This window comes from Amblyomma maculatum, chromosome 7, assembly GCF_055883805.1.
Source record: "Amblyomma maculatum isolate TAMU_Amacu chromosome 7, ASM5588380v1, whole genome shotgun sequence".
NCBI lineage: Eukaryota > Metazoa > Arthropoda > Arachnida > Ixodida > Ixodidae > Amblyomma > Amblyomma maculatum.
The window spans coordinates 126,304,386-126,328,022 of record NC_139350.1 but is presented as its reverse complement, the minus strand read 5'-3'; the positions used below and the strand labels follow the sequence as shown (position 1 = coordinate 126,328,022).

Here is a 23,637-nt window from a genome sequence, read left to right as displayed (position 1 = left end):
ACTTGTTTTCTACTTATTATTTCTCCGCCTCGAACACGATCGAATCACTTGCGTGAAGATATAACGCGAAAAGGAACGTGTTCTCCACGAAACTCGATGTTGGCGACGACATTTTCAGCGAAGTGAGCCACACCCCACAGGCATATCTTGGGGAGGCAGTAGCTGGCACTGGTCATGGACCGACACACGTGGGTCATCAAGTTGTGTGACATAATAAGACCGCGTGACATAGCATGGTTGGTGGAAGCATTTATTGCCAATATACCAGAGGGTGGAAGCGGAGTTGTCATGGTCTGCCAACTTGGGTAACTCTTGTAACGTGGAAATCGAACCCGGGACATTTGGCCCTCGCGTCAGTCACACTAGCCCCTGTAAGCCACGCAGGCACATTCGTGCCGCTTGCCTAAAGCGAGGCTTTAAATTGATGTCGGAGTTATTCACATATTGCAATATATTAGATCATTACAATAATGAGTATATATGAGGAAACAGCGGCACAAATAAAAGACTAGCGTGTGATCCAGAAGCAAAGTGGAGGCAAGCAGACGAGGATCCGCAAGGTGCACATCCATAAACGCTGTGCGTTATATCTTTAAATACAAACCATTTACCCTTCATAGCGTCATAGCAACTTTTTTCTTGGCCTACTTTGTCCAAGCAGCGTACTGCGCGTTCAGAAGATGATAAATGCTCAATGACTTGATGTCATTAGTACTGTTATGACATCTATATACGTTACAATTATACCTTCGGGATGTAAGCCCCAGTTAACATTATAAACACGTATAAAGACAAAATAGATGGAAGCCTCTTCGAATATCATTCCATGTATTGTCAAAGTAGTTTTGCATTTTTATAATTTAATATTCAAATGAAATTTGTTATCATTAATTTGAGGGTCAAAATACTGGCGACAAATTTTACAGCGTCTCAAAGAACGACTAAATAATGTTTCTTTTTTTTTTGCGCACAAACAATTCAAAGTTAAGTAAAGTAAATAAAAAGGAGCACCTTTGTCCAGCCCGGATCCAACATGTAGTACGCGCTCAAATTCCCGGTATATATATATATATATATATATATATATATATATATATATATATATATATATATATAATGGGCCAGAGGTAAATTCGAACAAGATATCACACAACGTTTCCGATCGCCTATTTTATTCAGGGTAGAATTGAGAATAAAGAATAAGTCCACACATTGCGCCACTGTTAAGAGGGGGAGAAGAAATTCTCGCTCTCTGACTTTGGAGAAACACACATCACTGAGCAGATAGAAAGGGCAAAAAGCTCCCGTTGATTAATGGCTGGTAATGCAACAAAGAGGGAGAGAGAAAGAGAGAGTGAGAAAAAAGGGGGTGGCAGGGGGGCGCAAAGAGAAAGTGAAGAGCCGACGAATGTTACATACGAGAAGTGCATCCACGAAGACAATACTAAAAGCAGGCAAGTCTCCCCCAGAGGAAGCCAGAAATTCAGCAAATGTTAAGAATAACCTTTGGGAAAAAAAAAGAGAAACCAATGCGAAAACAGATAACGTGAGCATGCATACCAGGACGGCCTGCTCCCCAGCGGTGCAGGTGTTCAAAAAACCGTTTGGATAAGAGTTATGTGTTCTAGACTAATGGCGAATTCGAGTGGGAGAGCATGCGCACTCGAGAGCACTTCGAAGGTGCTCTCAGACAAGCGGATGTCCTCCAGTGGGAGAGCAGGAGTAGAATCCCTGGCTTCCAATGGTAGAGGAGGAGGGCTTTTCCTCTGCTGAGAGCACCTGAGTGCATTCCCGGCCGCTCGATCGCCTAAAGCGAGAGTAGAGGAAGTCACATGGCACAAAGCGTCATATCCGAGCGACTTTTTTTTCTCTTGAGTCGGCGACGATCACAATGGCGGCTGCAAAGCCGCCGTAGTGTCGGCGCTCGGCTAGCGGAAAACATTGCTCAGGTGCTGTATGCATGTCTGAGAGTAGCTGGTGCTGGCGTCGAAAGGGCCAAAGGAGGCAGATCGCCGCGTAGTGAGAACAAAGGCAAACAAAACAAGCGGTTCTACACGAAGCGTTGGCCTCCTCGAGTTGCAACTGCCGCCACTGCGGGCACGCGGAGAATGCTGGGGAGAGAAGTGCGGTCTGATGGTCGTGGCGCTCTGCCCGTGGGAGGACAGTTACAACCTCCCTCGGCGTGCTCCTGTACTGCTCTGTACTGCACGACGCTTATGCTCTCGTCCCCCGAACCGAATGCGGCATAAAAGCGGGGACACATGTTGCGAAAAGCGAGTGCGATTAGCTGCAGCGCGCCGCTGCGAACGTTGTAGCAACGGCAGATCGCAGCCCTTCGCCTGCGTCCAGCAGATTAGATGCAGACGACGGGCCGCGTGTGGCAGCAGCCAATGGGAACGCAAACAGCGGAACGTCAAAGTGACGTAGGAGGGCTGTGCGATGGAGCCGTGGAACACCTCTCGGCTCTGCTGTCGAGGTGCTGTACTGCTGAGTGGGCGACCCGGTGACCTGGTCGCACCGGCCGCTGGCACCTGAAAAATGATTTTGTATTGTTTCTTCGTGTAAATAAAAGGTCAGTGGATACAGGACTGTGAACGACGAGTAAATTGAGAAGATCACTGGCCAACACTGAAGTGCTTTTACGAGTGATAACTGCGACACAAGCCAGTTTTTTTCGCACAACCCCTGCTGGGCCCGTATTCCGAGTTTGCGTCGTTATCGACAGTGTAGCTGTCTCCCCGACCTCGAGTCATCTTATTGGTGGAAACGCCGAAACATGATGTTGACAGCTATTCCGGTTTCGTAGTGGCAACACCCGGTTCCGGCGTTTAGACCAATCAGATGACGAGGTCGGGGAGAAAGCGACACTTTCGATAACGACGCAGACCCGGAATACGGGCCCTGCTGCCCGGTCGATCGCCAAACGTCTGCTCGTTCCGCTGCTGAATGCGCCGCGCAAAGCGCGTATATTTTTATTTTATTATAATTGATGGCCTTCCCCGTACATCGGGGGTGACATTCGATCCTTTATTACAGCGTTGGCCAGTTTCGAAACGCGGTCCGCTGCCTCTGCGATGCGAAACCGGCTAGGCTTAGCGACGACTAGGGCAGGTACGGATAAGTCATTTCGTCGTCCGGCGTGCCGCGGGTGACACTGTGGCCGAAAGCCTCGTACGTGTGCAGGCATGTTGTTGTTGCACGAATATAGCAGGCAATCCTTCTGATAACAACCGCTGTTCTGTCTTTTGTATGGGCGTGAAGTCATGCGAAGTTCATCAAGCCAGGCAGTCTTCCGACGACGCTGCGCGCTGACAGTTGTGGGCGGAGCTTGAGGGAGTTCGCTCGCCGGATGCACGGTGCTCCATGTGTCTCTGCTGGCACTGCGGCGGCAGTTCGCAAGCGACGTTCACTGCGGCACGCCGGTCAAACTTTCGCACATATGTCCCCTGTTTAAGTTGTTCCACCCCGCGCGTGCCAGCGATCGGAGCAAGGGCAGCGCGCCGCCGCGGCGACGAAAGAGCGGTCGGCCAGACGCGCTCTCCCGAAATCCGATCCCGCAGCCGGGCATTTGCGGCAAGTCGTTCCCGCGAGCGTGTCCAAAGTGAAGGCATTTGTTACGGTAAAGTAAGTCGGCCAGAGGGGGGAGTCCAAGGAGCTATATAACGATCATTGGAGTTTGCATGAAAAGTAGAAAATTCTTGAGCCCCCGCTCCATGGGGCGCCCAAGAGCGCGCCTACGCGCACGAACGTACGCTGGATGTCTGCACATGCGTGACGCGTCAGGCGGGAGATGAAGCGCGCGCGGAGCAGACATTTGTCAGATATTTCCGCGGCGCTCGCTGCGCGCTCGCGCTGGCGCGAGGAGACTCGCCGGTTATTGGCTGGCGTGCACCAATCAGAGGATGCATTTCGCGCCGTCTCTGCGATCTCTTTGCTTTTTTGGGGGGCATCGGTGCGCGCCGTCTCTGCGATCTCTCTCCGTTTGCTTTTTTTTGGCATCGGTGCTGCGGTACGTAGAGATGTGCGTACAGTTTCTCGATAGACAACGAAAGGTTGATCGCCACAGTGTAGCGGCTCCACTCGTTGTGGCTCGCCAGCCAAAAACCGCATAAAATAAACAAGTTAAAGAAGCTATATGGCGAGAAGTGGCGTCTGGGGTGCTGCCGGGGGCCCCGCGCGCAGGTCAGCGCATTGTTTACGGCAAGCATCGAATAAGTGAAATGTGAGTGGGTGCAAATGCGATGTAAGTCGGTCCGGGATAAGCGTAAAGTAGCAGTCGAACTGTTTCGGCCGGTTTCAGCCTACGAAGACGTGCAACAACACAGGATCTCGCGCATCAGATACGCTTCATGGAGATGCGCACTTTTTCCAGCGTTTTCAGGGCGCGGCACTGGGCGCGTAGGCGCCTTTTTCGTGCACCCCATGGAGCGGGGGCTTTAGGAGTGGGCAAATGGAGATAAAAATCTCATCTATTAGCTAGGTAGGCGTTTGAGAAAGGCAACGTTGACCAAAGTTTAATTAATTTTATGTTTTAGAGCCTGAAATTCGTGTATAAAGTACGATTCTCTTTGTTCTCTTTGTCGACTTGTTCGGAAGCCTGATTGAACGAGAACGACCCGAATGCTTTCGAGAGTATGGTTTGAAAGGCAGAGGTGCTTAGAAAAATTAAGATTTGCCAGTGTGTGGACGTGGGCCTTGTGGTTATTGAAATGAAACCTGAATGGTGTTTTGGTCCGGCCGATGTATTCCATGCCGCACGCACCGCAGCTTAGCATGTATACGACATTCGCACTGTCGCGGTTCAGGGATTCCTTTTTCTTAAAGGTGAAATCAGAGAAGTTGCCTTTTACAATGTTGGTCGCCTGCACATGATTGCAAACTTTACGGCGTGGTTTTCCACATGGTTTACATCCGCGGTTAGGGTTAATATTGGCGGTCGCTTTAGATTTAACTAACATGTCCTTTAGGTTTCTAGAGCGCCGATACACTGCTCTCGGTGGCTGTTTAAGAATGGAAGACAAGTGACTGCTTTGCTTTATTATATTGAAATGTTTCGATAGGATATTATTAACCCGTGGCATGTTTGAGGAATGTGTAAGAATGAGGTTTGTTGGCCTGTCATTCTGCTGTGATTTTTCAAAGCTGATTATTTTATTTCTGTCTAAGCCTCGAGCTTTCCCAATAGCATCATCAACAATAGTGGGGGTATTCCTTTCGTAAAAGATTTGTTTTTAGTTCCTCCGCATGGCGGTCAAAATTCTCTAGCTAAGAGCAAATCCGTCGGAATCTATGGGCCTGTGAATAGGGTATCCTGGTTTTACAGTGGTGTAAAACCCCTTCATGGATCACTGCCTTGTCGTGGCGGAGGGGCTTGCGAAACTCGATGAAGTCGTGAGCTCTGCTGTGTAGGGCCACCCAAGATAGACAGGTCACGGCAGAGAGTTCTGACAAAATGTGATTCACTGAAGAAGGTAATGGCAACCCACTCCAGTATTCCCTGCCAAGAAAACCCTATGGCCAGTCACAATACCATTAATGATATGGCGCCGGAAGACGAGCCCCCCAGGTTGGAAGGCGTCCCACATGTTACTGGGGATGAACAAAGGGCGATTCCTAGTAGCTCCAGGACGAATGAAGCGGCTGGGCTAAAGCCAAAAGGACGCTCAGTTGTGGATGTGTCGGGAAGCGACCGGAAAGTCCGATGTTGCAAGGAGATATATCACACAGCAACATGGAATGTAAGATCTATGACGCAAAGTAAACTGGATGTCGTCAAGCGAGAAATGGACAGATTGAACATTGATATCTTGGGTATCAGCGAGCTCAAGTGGACCGGAATGGGAGAATTTAACTAAGGCGACCATTATGTCCTTTATTGTGGGCACGAATCCAAGAGAAGGAATAGGGTCGCTCTCATAGTAAACAGAAGAACGGGTAAAGCAGTGCTAGGGTGCAACCCCCAAAACAACCGAATGATTTCACTTCGGATCCAAGGTCACCCTTTCAACATAACAGTTATCCAAGTCTATGCACCGACCACTACTGCTGAAGAAGCTGAACTTGAGAGATTTTATGCGGACCTTCAATGCCTTTTAGACCGCACCCCATCATCAGACGTCGTTTTTCTCATAGGAGACTGGAATGCTGAGGTCGGGAGTGAAGAAATATCCGGAATTATAGGCAAGTTCGGTCTTGGCAAGCCAAATGAAGCTGGGCAGAGGCTAGTAGAGTTTTGTCAAGAAAATAACCTGACCATAGCGAATACTCATTTTCAACAGCACGAGAGGCGCCTGTACACAAGGACTTCACCGGACGGTCTGTACAGGAATCAGATCGATTATATTCTTTGCCGGCAGAGATGGAGAAGCGCTATACAAGCAGTAAAAACAAGGCCTGGGCCCGATTGTGGCACCGATCATCAGCTTCTTGTTGCCAAAATTAAGCTTCGATTGAGGAAAACGTAGAAAACTAGAAGGCCTTTCAGGTATGATCTGGATCAAATTCCATTAGAATATGCTGTGGAAGTGAGAAATCGATTTCAAGAATTAGATCTAGAAGACAGAGAGCCCGAAGAGATGTGGACTGATGTTCGTGATATAATACAATAAGTTGCTACTAAGGTAGTTCCAAAACAAAAGAAATGCAAGGAAGCAAACTGGTTATCTGAAGAGGCTTTGGAAATAGCTGAGGAAAGGAGGGTGCCAAAAGTTATGGGGGAAAGAGAAAGATACAAGGTTCTCAATGCGGATTTTCAGCAAATAGCAAGGAGAGATAAGAATGCCTTCCTGAGCATACAGTGCCAAGCAGTTGAGGACAACAGCCAATTAAGGAACACAAGACCTCTGTATAAGACAATCAAAGATATCAAAGGAAGCTTCTGTGCTAAGCTGGGCATGATAAAGGACAAACGAGGCAAGGACCTCACTGAAGCCTCAGAGATAAAGAAGAGGTGGCAGGAATACAAAGAACTGTACAAGAAGGACCCGAATGTGCAAACCCAACATTAAACGGTTGTGATTACTGATCTCGAGCCGGGCATCCTGAAGAGTGAGTTGAATGGGCCTTAGCCAGCCTTGCTAAGAACAAAGCTAGCGGAATTGATGGCATTCCAGCTGCGTTGCTTCAAAACCTCAACCATGACGCCATTAATTTTCTGCATACATTATGTCAGAAGATTTGGACAACCCTGCAGTGGCCACAGGATTGGAGGAGGTCAGTTTACATCCCCATTCCAAAGAAAGGCAGTGCCAAAGATTGTTCCAACTGCCGCACGATCGCGCTTATTTCGCATGCTAGCAAGGTGATGTTGAAAATCCTCCGAGGTAGGCTACAGCAGTATGTGGATCGGGAGCTTCCGGACGTGCAAGCTGGGTTTCGCAAGGGCAGAGGAACTAGAGACCAAATTGCCAACCTTCGCTGGATCATGGAAAAAGCAAGAGAGTTCCGGAAACCCATCTTCTTCTGCTTTATTGATTATGCGAAAGCGTTTGACTGCGTAGATCACAGTAGATTGTGGCAAGCTCTCCAAGAGATGGGTGTTCCAATTCACCTCATCGGTCTCCTCAGGAACCTGTATGAAGGGCAAGAGGCCACAGTCAGGACTGGGCATGGTCTTACTGATTGGTTTCCGATTGAGAAAGGAGTGAGGCTAGATTGCATACTGTCGCCCTGCCTATTTAACCTATATGCAGAGTGCATCATGAGGAAGGCCGGCCTGGACGAGTTTTCAGCTGGAGTGAAGATTGCTGGAAAACGTACCAACAACCTTAGATGTACGGATGATACCACTCTAATGGCAGAAAGTGAAGTGGAACTCGAGAGACTTCTGATGCGCGTATAAGAAGAGAGTGAGAAGTTTAGGCTTAAACTGAACATTAAAAAGACAAAGATCATGGCGTCTTGCCCTATCAAGTCCAGGAGCATCAATGGACAAGAAGTGGAAGCTGTGACAGATTTTCTCTTCTTGGGCTCCAAGATTACCTCGGAAAGAGACTGCAGCCATGAAATTAGGAGACGCCTGCTTTGCTTCTGGGAAAGAGAGCAATGGTTAGCCTTGACCGCCTAGTAAAGAGCAGAGACATTAGTCTGCCAACCAAGATCCGTATAACTCGTGCTATGGTCTTTCCAGTTGTGATGTATGGATGCGAGAGTTGGACTGTGAAAAAGGCTGACCGCCGAAGAATTGACGCGTTTGAATTGTGGTGCTGGCGAAGACTCTTGAGAGTTCCTTGGACTGCCAGAAGATCAAATCAGTCGATGTTGTCGACCATCAACCCTGACTGCTCATTGGAGGGTCAAATTCTAAAGTTAAAGCTCAGCTACTTTGGTCATCTGACGAGAAGAGAGGAGTCGCTGGAGAAAGATTTGATGGTGGGAAAGGTTGAGGGTCGCCGGAGAAGGGGTAGGCAGCGAACGCGATGGTTAGATGGCATCCTCGAATCGCTGCAGATGAAGTTATGGGATGTTAGGAAGATAGTGAGACACCGGAAAGCGTGGCGTGACATGGTCCATAGGGTCACGAAGAGTCGGACGCGGCTGAACGACTGAACTGAACTGGGTGACTGCTTTTAAAATGTAGGTACTGATGGCGGTCGGTGGATTTCCGGTATAAGGTAGTCTTAAGCACTTTACCTTTTCTCTGTATTGTAACGTCTAAGAAGTTAATTAAGGATTTAGAGATGCTGCGGGTGAACGATATATATGGGTGAAATGAATTGCAATTTTGTATAAATATAAAAGGCTGGCTTCGTAGTGAGGCCAAATAAAGAAAATGTCGCCAAGAAAACGTTTACAGAGGAGGGGTTTCAAAGGCTGAGTGTCGAGAAATTGCTTTTCGAGGGCCGCCATGAATATATTGCCATAGGCTGGTGTCGTCTTATTTCCCATCGCCGTACCGTTAATTTGAAGGTAGTGCCTTCCCTCAAATTTGAAGTTATTGTGAGTAAGCACCAGGCTAAGAATAGTGAAGAGGGTTTCCTCATCCAGGTTCACCGAGGGGTCTGTCCTTAGGTATGCACCACTGCCGCGCGTACGCCGAATGAACAGGGGATATTCGTGTACAGGGATGTTAAGTCCATTGTGACCAAAAAGCTCTCCTTCGGATTTTCGAGATTGGACACGACCCTGAGGAAATGATTTGTGTCCGTAATGTAGGCAGGGATAGTTGGTATAATGTCCTTACAGAGGCAGTCAAGGACGGCGGAAATATGTTCGGTGAGTGTACTGTTACTTGACACAATCGGGCGGCCGGGACGGTTGGGCTTGTGAATTTTCGGGAGGAGAGAATCGCTCGGGAACTGGTGTGATGGGCTGCATTGCTTTAAACATATCCTGGGATACATTTTGCTTTTGTAAAAGAGATTCTAATTGATTGTTGATTCTGGTCTCAAAATCTCTTGTGTGACCGCAATCCAATTTAGTGTGGAAACGTTTATCTTCCAGTTGTCGGAAACCTTCTGTTAAATATTCGGCCTTGCCCATAACAATAGCGCCGCCTTTGTCTGCAGGTTTTATGATGATGTCGGACCGCTGACTCAAAGCGTCGAGGGCTTGGCGCTCTTCGGGTGACAGGTTGTTACGGACTGCATTAGGTTTTGATTTTGTATGCGCAGCCAGATTAATCTTTTGAGCAGCAGCGATGTACATATCTAAATGTTTGTCTTTGTGTTCCCTTGGTGTCCATGATTAATCAGATATCTCAGGTATGTTAATTTCACGCTTCGTTTCGTGGTTACTGAAATATTCACGGAAACGAGGACTCATTGTAAAGCTATCTAAATCCTGGAATAACTGGAATTCATTAAATTTTCCTGTCGTAGGGCAGAAAGTTAGACCCCTAAAGAGCAACGTTCGTTCCAAAGGAGAGAGCGGCAGACTCGACACATTCACAACATTATCAGTATCCATGGTAGACTGGTTTCTAGTAAACCCGTAAGGCTTGCAAGGAGCTACTTTATCTTTAGCCACAGGTGGGGCTAGTTTATTTTTGGCCACAGGCGGTGTTTTACGATCTTCAAATTCGCGGAGCTCAATTAGTTCATTTGCCGTGAGTGATTGCTCACGGCGGCAGCATTCTTCCATATGTTCCAGTTCGAGAGCTTTTTGATGGCTGTGTCTTATGATTAGATCAGCCTCTTCGTCGCCGTTCAGGGTTGTCATAGCCAGGTATAGCTGTAGCTTCCAACCCTTTGGCATTTTTTGCGATTCACAGCATTGCGCTAGTGTTGTTACGTGAGCGCGGTATCGGATGCGTTTTTCTGTAACCTTACGTATTTTTAGGAATGAGCGTGAATACGTATTTGGGGAGCGGGCCGTACCTGTGGCGGTAGTGAGTCAGTCACTGCGCTGGCCGTACCCTGTCGCCTCCCCTCAGGCTTTTCTGGTCATCTATCGGCGGCGGGGTGGCACGGGGAGTGTCTCGGGTTCCTGAGACAGCGGGCGAGTCCCAGCTGACTTCACTACTGTCCTGCAGCCACCTGGAGTCCTTGGCGTCTGATGTTGATGGGACTTCGACTCTGTCGTTGGGGTCGAGGCGCCAAGTGTGCGTTTCAAGTGTTCGCACACGATAGCCACGCCCTCAAAGCTCATGGGGAACCCATCAGCCGCGAGGACCCTCCATGGTGGCAGCTCCTCGATTGCGTGGTTCAAATATACCACACCTCTTCCGAGCTGTCATGCGTGACACAGATCGGCGGTTCAGTGCACGGGGGAGAGGAAGGCTCATGCAGAGCCTGATCGAGGGCAGCTCACGGCCTATCCTCTTCACGAGCTTTCTCACAGATGTTAGGGCATCCGAAGCACCGGCTGCCGCAATGTCCGCTGCTCCAACATGTAAAATCACCTTCTGGACGGTCGTAGGTAGGTACTCCAGAAGGGCTTGAACATTGTAGAATGTCGCTCCCTTATATATCATGAAGCCAGGTGTGTCAGAATGGTCCGGGTCGAAGTATTGATACAATTGCTTGAGAATTTTGTCGCCAATAATAGCTGTGCGGATCGGGATCCTGGGTAAGTGAAATGGCAATCGTTGAGTTGTATTGAAGCTGGCTGCCACAACAGTGGAAATAGACATGGTTGCTTGTGACTAATGGGCCAGAGCTAAATTCAAACAGGATGTCGCACAACTTTCCCGATTATCTATTTTATTCTAACAACAGTTTCGGACGGTGAACAGTCCTTCTTCAGGTAGAACTGAGAATGGAGAATAAGTCCGCGCATTGCGCCACTGTTAAGAGAGGAAGAAGAAATTCTCGCTCCCTGCCTTTGGAGGAACACACATCACTGAATAGATAGAAAGGGCGGAAAGCTCCCGTTGATTAATGGCTGGTAATGCAACAAAAAGGGAGAGAGAAAGAGAGAGTGTGAAAAAAGAGGGGTGAGGGGAGCTGTTCAACGGGAGCTTTTCGCCCTTGCTGTCTATTCAGGGATGTGTGTTTCTCCAAAGACAGAGCGAGAATTCCTTCTCCCTCTCTTAACAGTGGCGCAATGTGCGGACTTATTCTCCATTCTCAATTCTACCCTTAAGAAGGACGGTCCGCCGTCCAAAACTATATATATATATATATATATATATATATATATATATATATATATATATATATATATATATATATATATATATATATATATATATATATATTTACGAAAGCAGAAGCTGGGTTCCTGCATATTAGGCGGCTCGCCTCTGGCATGTGGCGTCTTTGCATTCCGGAGCAATGATTTGGGCAAATGACGCTGCTTCTCTGTCTCAAGAAACCGCCCGAAAGATGAATAGGAACCGTACACGTATGTTGTAGTCTGTGCATTGCTACCGGCAGTCAGCGGGCCCGCTGGTTTCCCTGCTGGGAGCATCGAGGACCAGAAACCTCTTGCAATTTTACCAAGAGCGACCATTGTTTCCTTTTCACCGTGCCCCAGCTACAATCACACGAAAATTGAACAAGGTACTGTTTACAATTTCTGTGACTGAAAAGCTGCTGTCGCGGTGGGCCAGCGCATGACCTCACGGGATTGTTTAGTTACGATTCCGCCGCGACGCGAACCAATGAGGCTGGCTGGCTTCTGCACTATCGTGTTTAACTTCCACTCCCTCGCGTTATGCATGGCATGTCGCCGTCTTTATCAACGTCTACCCGCCCACGCGCAGTGGAACCAGAATACACGGCTGAATCCGGAGCCCTGCACTGTACGTTGATGAAAACAGATGGCCCGTGGTCATCGCATATTTCAGACTAATGTGCTGTAGATAACCTCTACATTGCTCAGTAGCCAAAGTAGTCAGGACCGTAATGAGATTGGCGGTAGGGAAAAACAGTCAGACGTTCCACCAGTGACGAAGGACGAGGTCAAGAAAGCACTAGAAACTATGAAAAGGGGGAAATCAGCTGCAGAGGATCAGATAACTACAGATTTGCTGAAGGACGGGGGGGGGGGGGGGGGGATATCGTGCTAGAAAAACTGGCCACCCTGTATACGCAGTGCCTGGTGTCATCGACGGTACCGGAACCATGAAAGAATGCAAACATTATCCTCATTCACACGAAAGGGGACTCTAAGGATCTTAAAAATTACAGACCAATCAGCTTACTGTCTGTTACGTATAAGATATTTACTAAGGTAATCGCTAATAGAATCAGGACTACCTTAGACTGCAATCAAGCAAAGGATCAAGCAGGGTTTCGGAAACGGTACTCTACTATCGATCATATCTATACAATAATCAGGTGATAGAAAAATGCTCGGGATATAACCAGCCCTTATACATAGCATTCATTGATTACGAAAAAGCATTTGACTCAGTAGAAACCTCGGCGGTGATGCAGGCATTCCGAAATCAGGGGGTAGACGAGCCGTACGTGAAAGTGCTGTAAGATATATATAGTGGCTGCACAGCATCCATAGTTCTGCATAAAGAAAGTAACAAAATTCCCATAAAGAAAGGTGTTAGGCAAGGAGACACAATCTCCTCAGTACTATTCACAGCTTGTTTAGAGGAAGTATTCAGAGACTTGGAATGGGAGCAGTTAGCGATAAGGGTAGATGGAGAATACCTCAGTAATCTGCGATTTGCTGATGACATTGCCTTACTAAGCAACTCGGGGGATGAGCTGCAAATAATGATTGATGACCTAGACAGGAAAAGTAGAAAGGTAGACTTGAAAATCAATATGCAGAAGACTAAGGTAATGTTCAACAGCCTCGGGAAGGAACAGCAGTTTACATTTGGTAGCGAAATACTGGAAGTAGTAGGCGAATATGTCTACTTAGGACAGGTAGTAACCGCAGATCCGGACCACGAAATAGAGATAACAAGAAGAATAAGATTGGGATGGAGCGCATTTGGCAAGCACTCACAGATTATGACTAGCAGCTTACCGGTATCGCTCAAGAGGAAAGTATACAACAGTTGCATCTTGCCTGTACTCAACTGTGGGGCTGAAACGTGGAGGCTCACCAAGAGAGTTCTACTTAAGTTGAGGACAACCCAGAGGGCTATGGAACGAAACATGGTAGGTGTAACATTCAGAGATAGAAAGCGTGCAGGGTGGGTCAGAGAAATAACTCAAGTTACCGACATTTTAGTAGAAATTAAGAAGAAGAAATGGACATGGGCAGCACATGTAGTGTGAAGAGAGGATAACCGATGGTCGCTGAGGGTAACAAACTGGATTCCAAGGGAAGGAAAGCGTAGCAGGGGGCGGCAGAAAGTTAGGTGGGCGGATGAGATTAAGAAGTTCGCAGGGGTCAAGTGGATGCAGCTAGCACAGAACCGGGTTAAGTGGAGAAATATGGGAGAGGCCTTCGTCCTGCAGTTGGTATAATCAGGCTGCTGATGCTGATGATGATGATGAAATTTCTCAGTAGTAATAACGGAGTAATTACTCAATGACATCCACCCAAGCGCAGCCATACGGCTACAAAGGAAAGCTATACAGCTTTCTTACTTACGTCATGCCTTGCCAAGCTACAAAATAATGGAAGAAACGCCACTATTCTTCAGCGAATAGATCATTCTGTAATCCAGATCAGCCGCCTGTTCAAGAGAGTCGCCGACAAGCATAAGGGCATGCGCGAATCCAACCTGTTGCGCCTCGTGCAAGCCTTCGTTTGTACGCGCATTGCGTACATTGCCCCTTACCTTCGCCTCACGCGAACAGATCGGGAGCCACTGGATGCATCGCTGCGCGCAAGGCATACAAGACACCATTGGGTCTACCCATGTCCACTTCCACCACCAAACTGGTGACCCTCGGGATCTCCAACACAGTCGACGAGCTGGTTGAAGCGACTCTAATTTCCCAATATGAGTACCTCTCGCCGACACATGCGGGCCGTGCAGTACTGAGCCTGGTAGGAATCACTCCTCTGAGGGCGACTTCTACGTATATGGACCTCACGCCTGAGCAGAGACTCAGTCTTCGTATACTTCCGCTTCCCAAACGTATGCATCCAGAGTATCATACAGAGCGCAGAGCAGACCGAGCCCGGCAACTCCACAAACGTTTTACCGGTCGCCCCGACGTTGCATACACAGATGCCTCCCACCACCCCCGTCGCCCCGCTATGGTTGCGGTTGCATTGGCACCGCACCGAAACTGGCACAATGCCTGCAGCGTCCTCAACGCCGCAACTGTTACCACCGCGGAAGAGGTTGCCATCGCATTAGCTCTGGCCGACCCCTCCACCGTAGTAGTCGTTAGCGATTCCCAACAGGCAATTCGTAACTTCGATGCAGGTCGTATATCCCGACAGGCGCACACTATCCTCCGATCTCTCCCCTTACCGTCTACACCTTGTCTTCTTATATGGACCCCAGCTCTTGAGGCGCTCAGCGGGAACGCACAGGCGCATGCTCTAGCCCGAGAACTCAGCTACCGGACGGAGCAGCCTCCTCAGCCTGCCGCTTCCTCTGACACTCCCAAAGGCACTCATTCATGCCTTGTTACATACACGGACATCCTCCAGCATTATCGGCTCGAACGGTGTCTATACCCCCTGCACACCGGGAACTACCCCGGCGCAAGGCCGTCCATTGGCACAAAATACAAACAGGAACCTTTCCAAACCCATGGCTATATAGAAAAATTTTCCCAAATCTTATTGCACCTAGCTGCAAACACTGCTCACAAGCAGTCACATTCATTCACATGGTTTGGACATGTATACGACACAACACAGACAATACAGCTACAGTGGATGCGTGGGAGTCCCTCTTGCGTACCACCGAGCTCGCCCAACAGCGCCAGCTCATTTTGTGCGCATTGGAGGCCACAGAGTCCCAAGGGATCCCTGCTAACCTTCTCTAAGCAGTGCAACCAGTCTTTTGGCTGGTTCCCCTTTTTTTGGGAGTAAATAAAGAGTTTACTATCATCATTGCCAAGCTAGAGGCTGCACGTCTTCAAGCTTGGACATCTTGTTGGCATGCGTCACGAAACCCTTCATGCCGCTGCAAGCAAGCTCTATCGGTTCCAGTTGTCCCTTGCAGGGCGGCAGCCACGCACAGAATCGGCCAGCATCGTCAGCAATGCAGTGTACGCGGTGTCATCCCCACCTGTGCTCGCGTTGTCGGTATCATAAGCTCTGCTTTCACCATGTCGCTGCTCCACGCAAAACATGTTTCGATCAAGCAAACATGCATTTATTAGGGATGCTCATTGGTGGCACTTTATTCTCTTTCATGAAGTTGCACAGTTCAATGCTATCCCTGTAAGTCTGATCGATTGCAGATTTGAAGAAAAAAAATTTATTTTGACACGGCATCCTACCCGATACCCCACTGCGCTGACATTTGCTGATGAGCCCTTAGACACGTCCTTTCTAATTGGGTTACAGAGCTTCTGGAAAACAGGCATGATGGACCGACATTGTGAGTTATTTTTTTTCTGCAAAAAACAACTTCTGTGGGATGATTGTTCATTTGAGGGAATTCTATGCACAAGCCGAGTTTGAACCGACGTGGCACTCATTCTCAGTGACAGGCTCTTAATTGCATTTTGTTTTGACCTCTGTTGACTTGGTGTACGATGTTGTAAGTCTTGTTCATGTGACGTTTTTTTTTCTATTAAGTTGCACTTGTGCGCAGTTCATTCTTCCAGTGTAATAAATACCACGCTGAAAAAGTAAAAGAAAAATACGGTCATAGCTACAGGTAGAGCTAGCCCCTCATTTTGTTTTGTTTTTTCAGCATGGTATTTATTACACTTTGTTGGAGTGTACTGCGAAACAACAATATCCGCGGTTTTGTTGTCTTTAGCTGTGAAGTAAAAGTGCATGCATACGCCGATTATTTGGCTTTTTTTTTTCTATTGATAAACCCGCTATAGACAAAGCTATAAAAGCTATTGAACAGTTTCGCAATTGCCCCTGGCGCTCAAATGAATACTTCTAAACGTTAGCGTCTGTGGTGCAGTTCACAGAGATCAATTTGGGCTCATTATGCTGGACTTGAATGGTCTCGTGTCACTCCTAAATACCTTGGAGTTCCCTTTCATGCATTCAAGTCTAGCGGGCGTTTCTGGAGAGAGCGGGGGTCCCGACCCTTCAAAGTTATGCTCCGATTTCGTTCCGCACCGCCTATCAATTTTTCATCGAACACAAACCTGCAAAATGTTTCTGGTAACGAAATTTTATTATGTTTTGCAGGAACTTCGCTACGTTTGAGAAATTCATATGGTCATCCAGTTTTGAGTTGACGTGGCTCGATAACATATTCAGGCCTATATCTGGTAGCGGGCTAAGTCTGACCCATCCCTTTGTGAGACAGTTGGTTCCTGGTTTCGTCTTTTTTCGTAATAGTTTACATCCAATTATCAGAGCATTCTTGCAAAATACCTTCCTGCACCTTATTTCCAAATTAGTGGTCTTTTCCAATTTTACCGACCGGGCTCGATTATTTGGTTTTATGAAAAATGTTTGCGGTGCAAAGTGTTTTCTGGCAGTTCCCTTTTCTTATGAGTACTCACTCTCCGTTTTACGTAAACATTTATACAAAGAATTGATATCAATGCCATTCCCGCCTCCAGTATAGATCTCTTATACTCTAGTTGTAGGAGGAATTAGGTGCTAAGAAGAGAAAGTAAAATGCCGATTTCGCCTTGTAGAAAACATTTTTCTTTAAACTTGATGCCGATGTTCTACCTGTTAAAATGCGGCTTCAATTTTTGTTTCTTCTGGTAATTGTCGGCTATGTGGCACAGCCGAAACCATCGAACATTGCTTTATTGCCTGCAAAGAGGAGATATTGTCATGGTATGAAGTCTAGTCAGAAGTCACCGTGGGACACAGAGATCACAGAAGTCAGAGTGCACAGAGCGGCAGAAAAACTGGCAGGGCCCGCCTCAACGGGATAACTTCGGTTTTTTCTTCTCAAACAGGCGCACGCTCGCGATCAGCGCAGACAAAGACTGCACCGTGCCAATATCATGTTGGACGTTCAACAAACAACAATGAAGAAAGACTTTGTTTTGAATTCTCACGTGCGCGTTACCTAATGGCCACCCAACATGACGATGAACCCTTTGACATGATTTACCCCCTTGTACTGCACAGCCTGTGGAAAACGCGCTTGTTGAACCAGATTGCTGAGCCTCGTTCCTCCAGTACTCATTTCGGCCAGACAGTATAGAGATACTTACGAAGATAGTGAATATCAACCCGACTGGCTCACGTTATTATGTGTTGTCTTTCCTTATCACCGTTTTGGTTGAGTTGTGTTATGACGTGTTTTAGTTGCGTGCTTTTTATTTGTATACTTCAATTGGACTTGTTCACTTACAGGCTGATTCATCATCATCATAATCTGCCGGCCTATACCCACTGCAGGGCGAAGGCCTCTCCCATATTCTTCTAATAATTCAGGTCCTGTGCTACCTGCAACCACCTGATCCTGCGAACGTCTTAGCCTCATCCGCCCACCTAATCTTCCGCCGCCCCCTGCTACGTTTTCCTTCCCTTGGAACCCAGTTTGTTACCCTAAGCAACCATCGGTTATCCTTTTTGCGATGTTTATTGGATCGGGGCATGAAAGGAATATTATGAAAGATGAAGGACGTATGGTCAAATAAATGAAGAAAGGTTGATTGATGTAATGAAGTCTAGGAGTGAACGATGGTGCGGTCCTTGCGTCTAAGCGGCATATGACGATGGAAAATGGGGGTGAGGCCAGCTTCCACCAGGTGCCAGATCCGCGCCGGCTTCAGCTCTAGACATTCCCACAGCAGATGATGGACATCGGTTTCTGTATCTCGAAACTTACAGACGGGGCACCCAGCGTGGGGATACAAATGTCAAAATTGAGGCAACTATCGAGTCACTTCAGACGTTTGAGCCACCCCAACTCGAATCCTCCTAAGTGTCACTTCCTCTGCGCGGGTTAGACCACAAGGGATGCTTACCGTACACGGAAGTATGAGAGTACATGTACGGTGTCGGAGGTGCACCTTTCTTGTTAAAAGGAGGATGGCATTATCCAATTTTAGGAGGTTTGGCGATGACGAGGTTGAGGTGGAAAGGCGAGTCGCAGTATCCGCATGGCTTTGAGAACTTAGAAGGTCGCGCGGAATCCATTGAATTGGAATTGGCTGTGGTATGCATGCCGCTAGACTGTGTATGTTTTGGCAGATTTCTGTGCTGCTACTGACTCGCATAAGTAGCTTTGTCACCTGGAGAGCATCAGTGCGTATTACGATACGGACCTTGGGAAGCATGGGAATGGCGGTGACAGAGCGAAGCGCCTCCTGCACACCAAGCAGCTCCGCACAAAAAGGATATGAAGGTTCCGGTAATTGAAACGTTGATACCTTATCCAGTGCAGACTTGCAAGGGCGGTACAGTAAACTACAGTTGTCACTTCGCAGGCCTGGATTCTTGCATCGACGTAAATTACGATGCAACCTTGTGGCAAGCGGACGTCTTGTTCCACAATTAGGTCGCGGATTGACGACGCCGATTCCGGTGCTCTTGGCCGCCGTAAATCCGTTCGCTTATTATCACTCAGCTGTACAAAACGCCAAGGGGGAAGAACTGGCAGTTGCGATGATAAAATTGAATGCGACAAGCACAAGCCCCGAGGGCGCACGTTGCGTGAGAGAGGGTGGCCGTAAGCCTGCGAACATCACGTCGTTGCTGCACCAGTTCATCTGTTGTGTTCAGCTGTGCGTTTTCTTGGAGCGCCACGATTGGCTTAATGCGAGGAAGAGGCTTAATGCAAGACTTGTGTCTGGGTTTTACCACGTTAAGCAGTGGTTTCGGACTAAAACTCACTATATTTGTTAAAAGATTTGGGACACTTTATTTTATTTTCCTGCAACACTGATCAGATTAGTTCATCCGTAGCTTCCATAGTGGTGCACGCAGCTTGTGAAGCACAGTATATTATCCTTTCAGAGGCGACACCAGCGCAGAATATACACAACACAAACCTGCATGCAAGAGGGATACGAGCCTATTAGTCAGGAACCATTAGCTGCTTCATAGTTTGTTTTGTTTTCCTTTTAGCGAGATGCACACTGCCCTAGTGTGCTACACAAAGCGCGACGCAGAGTCTTTTATGTTCCTCGCACCGGACCATCGGGAACACAGCTGCACAGGTAAGATACATATTAACGATTACGATAATATCAATTAGACGTGCTTCCTTCCGCCACACCGTAATGGCAACGCTTTGCACCTCGGCTAACGTGTAAATTCGCTATCACTGCCCGACCATCATTTTATCAGCCATCGAGTTTAGTGGCTTCAACAAACAATGACCCTACCACGGAACGAAGATGATACTTGAATGCGTAAAGTTGCATGCGTGTAATGAGTAAGGCGATGATTGCGAACTTCCTTAACTCATGGGTTATAGAGTGAGCAGGCTCAGTTTCGGTCATAAAAAAAGTAAATGGAGAGATATCTAACCATAAATGCGACTTTCGTCCCACTTCTATACTTTTTAAGCATCCTTGAATATATGTTGGTGAAGAACAACAATTTTACGAATGACATCATGCACCAATTTTTTCATATTACGCTTCGGATTAAAAAAGATGTTTTTTTTTTTTTTCGCAGACTCGATCTTCCTTTTACTTTTCGCATTAGCCGTACATTGAAAAGTTTGTAATTTGAAGATTACCCTTCAAACAAGGCCAAAACAAAATACAATCTTTGCGCAAAAAACCTGTAAATGTCACGGCTGGTGGCGCCCGAAAGGACAAAAGAGCCGAAATGTGAATGATATGTACGACAAATATCCTGCGATTGCTACTAGTATGAAACACTTGCCTGCCGCTCACGCGTTCTTCCAAACTGCGTAGGAATTTGTGCTAGCGCCTGAATTCAAACCTTATGCTACCACGGCTTAATTTTTCTTAACACTTAGTTATTCATAGAAATTACGTTCATGCACGATAAAACAAAAAACACCGGGTAATTTACCGAACGTGTTGCGATGAGTTCGCTCATAGTCGCGTTTTCAGAATGCTGTTTTCTACGAACGAATGGCAGATATTTGCATTACTCGTTGCGAATATAAACAGCACAAAGACATGTCTTGCAGGCAGGAAATAAAGCGGCAGAAAATTAATTCAATCAATGAGACGAGGTTTGCGTCAGCATTAGTGGCTCCGAAAACCAATAGGAGCGGAAAAGACAGGTACGTGATTTCGTATCAATATTGTGGCGCAAACATTATCTGCGCAATATTGAGGGTGGTCTCACTTTTGAGGCTAATCTGCGATCGGGCGTCGAAGTGACGATATATCTGCCCCAAATTGTATACCACTCATTGTCAATGTTGGTGACCACCGAGAACTGGCACGGATACGGCGCCTTCCTTTTCATCGATACTAAAGATCTCAAGGCTCTTAGCACAGTACCGAACTCTGTGACGGTCTCTTATTGCCCCCCCCCCCCCCACACACACACACAAATAAAGATAAGAAAGGGTCTCATAAGACGAATAATAAGCATCCTAAAATTTTTCATGCTTCTCGTTGCAAACTCCGCACGCGAAAGCGCAAAATACGAGAGCACCAGTGGAAAATTTCTGTTTCCTGAAATGCCCACAACAAATCCATTTCAAGTGTTTGAGGCATAATATTTGTTTCCTAAAATTGTTTACTGGCAAAAGTCTTCTTGATAAGGGGAAATATTTGTTTAGATAGCAGGTTATATATGACCAATAGAATCTGAGGCCATAATATATTTTGATGAAATTTAGCATTTACGTGCGTTTTTGCTCCTTTAATACAGCTCATAGCCAGCGTATTACGATAGGAAATGTTAGGACATTTATGATTGTAAATCGCTTATTCCTGCGTTATTTCGTTCCCAAAAATTTGTGCTTCTGCAGCGCCCAGGCCCATAAGATTCCTATAGCGCCGATGGTGGCTCTTGTGGCCTTTAAGATACTGTATAGAAATTCACATAGATTTTTGCGCCAGCTTTTCATTCAGGTAACAGTTAGAAACTCTCTCGGTTCAAACCAGCGAAACTTTCCAAACCGCACTCGCGCGTATAAGTGTTCTTGCTCTATTCCATTTAGAAGCTGCACGGCTTGAGCATCCCCGCTCCTCCTCCACTCCTACCAGAGCCATCAAAGGGCACATTTTCAGCAGACAAATTTTTCAAAGGTGTCATTAGTAACGACGACGCATTAGAGATAAGTCAACTGCCAAACACCGCCTGCTGTTGCCGCACGAGTAGAACCTTCTTCGAAGAAATTTGCTCTACGTTTTGAGGGTATACGAAGACTTGCATTAGCTTTCCCGTAATCCATGCTGCATGATGTAATGGCACTAAGGTCGATGACTGCTGCTGAACACCTGTGTGAATTCTGCGTCACGATGGGAGAGACGGCGCTCCTGCGTCAGAGTCGGGTAATGGATTGCCTGTGGGTGCTCTGGACAGGAAATGTCGCAAGAATTCGAAAAAAAAAACATTCTGCGCTTGGCACAGGTGGAGTGTATTCCTCGCTGAACTTGTCCCACCACGTGACATAGCGCGAACGTTCATGCTTTTTTTATAGCACGTATGCCGCGCACAAAAGCACGGCAAATACGTACGTGCCAAGGGCTCCGGAGGAAATTATCACAGGAATTAGAGCCGCTTTTTGGGCACAGCAGTTTAATACGCTTTCTGGACACGATGCTCTCTTAAGTTCCTCAATAATCGCGGAGCCAAAGAAGTGTGATGGGGGGACGATTGAATGCGCTAACAAGTGCCACTGTGAATAAGACGTCGAAAAGGCAGGATATATGAAAGAGAGCCCCTTAAGCATAGAACCCGACCCTAAAGTGGAGCACTTGTCCTTGCTCTTTGTAGCTCCAAAATGAAAAAAAGTTATAAAAGGCCGCCGTGGTAGTCAGATGAGAATTTCTGCCCGATTTGGGGGCGTTAAGTAGAAATGTAATTGATGTTAGCAAGCACATCATGAGAGAGAGAGAGAGAGAAAAAGAAGCACTCTGTGAAACATAGACAAACTTAGTCACCTCAATTGACGAAATTTCTCTGCAAGCCTGTTCAGTCCGTTGCATGTTGTCGCCATTGCAAAAAACAAACCTGGGCTGGGCATCTTCAAACTGGGTAACACATTCGCCTGCAAAAAAACAAACATGAAAACGTAAGGATATACAACCAGCGCGATAGTCGTTTGATTATGATATAGATTCAGTGTTGAAAGCTCATTTTTATCTTGACACGGCTCAAATTAGAATCATACGAAGAGCAAAAGCTTTCTTCTTGAGGATTTGTCCCAGTTGTTTACAGATGTCGTTGAGAAAACGGAAATATTTGTAAATCACGTACTTTCGGTGAGGTTGTCTTTGATTAGAGCAGCTGTTCCCCCAGCAAAGAAGGTTCCACATATTGCGACCAGGAGATCACAGGTGGTGGGGGCCTGGAATGCGACCACATCTCCCGGGCGTAGGCCGAGTGTCCGAAGCCCCGCCGCAACCCGGCGGCATACATCCAACAATTCGCCGAAGGTGTACTGGCTGCCAGTCTTCTCATCGACCTGTGAGAGGACATGAGGGCAAATGAAGACAGTGGCGAAAGCATAACAGTTTGACCTCTCTCGGGGCGCTTGCTGCCAAACCATATTCCGTAGGAGCAGTCGAGCAACGCACTCCGGATAGAGTACAAACTCCAGAGTCGAGACGATCTTGATGATCGAGTCACATGACGTTATATCAATGAGGTTCAATGCAAGCCTTGCCTTTCTATGTTCGATATGCACCGCTGGGTGTTGAAAGTGCGCCGTTGGTTGCGCCGGAGCTCCAAGATCGTCACTGCTTGGTGCTGTAACATTTTCTAACGTTTGCTCGATGGTAACTAAAGAGAAGCTAGCCCCAACGTTGGCGCAGCTATAGCAAGCAGTTTTGAGAAACCGTGGCGGCACAACTTGTTCACTGACCAAGCTCTCATTCACCGCACGCGTATTCGCCCGCGATGTGCGTTGAATAACAAACGATGTCGGCATGTATGATGGACATGGTGCTACAAAAAAAAAAATTAGCTTTTTACCCCAAGAATAGACACCAAACCGTGTACTCATTTATAAATTGTGTTGAACTTGTTTTGCAGGCTCGAACAACGGCAGCACACTTGTTGTAGCCAGCCTTTTGGTGTTGCGTTAATGGGGCTTTTAGTACAAACACA

General features: G+C 47.1%; 1 protein-coding gene across 1 annotated transcript in view; it reads right to left on the bottom strand.

The window, feature by feature from the left end:
• The window catches only part of LOC146184684 (uncharacterized), a 114,236-nt gene that overhangs the window by 67,937 nt on the left and 22,662 nt on the right, over positions 1 to 23,637 (bottom strand). Inside the window, exons 2-3 of the mRNA XM_084609454.1 lie at positions 22,786 to 22,993; positions 22,470 to 22,576 (exon numbers count right to left, since the gene is read on the bottom strand). Of these exons, the coding sequence (XP_084465580.1) occupies positions 22,470 to 22,576; positions 22,786 to 22,993 (315 nt within the window). The remainder of the gene's footprint in view (positions 1 to 22,469; positions 22,577 to 22,785; positions 22,994 to 23,637) is intronic.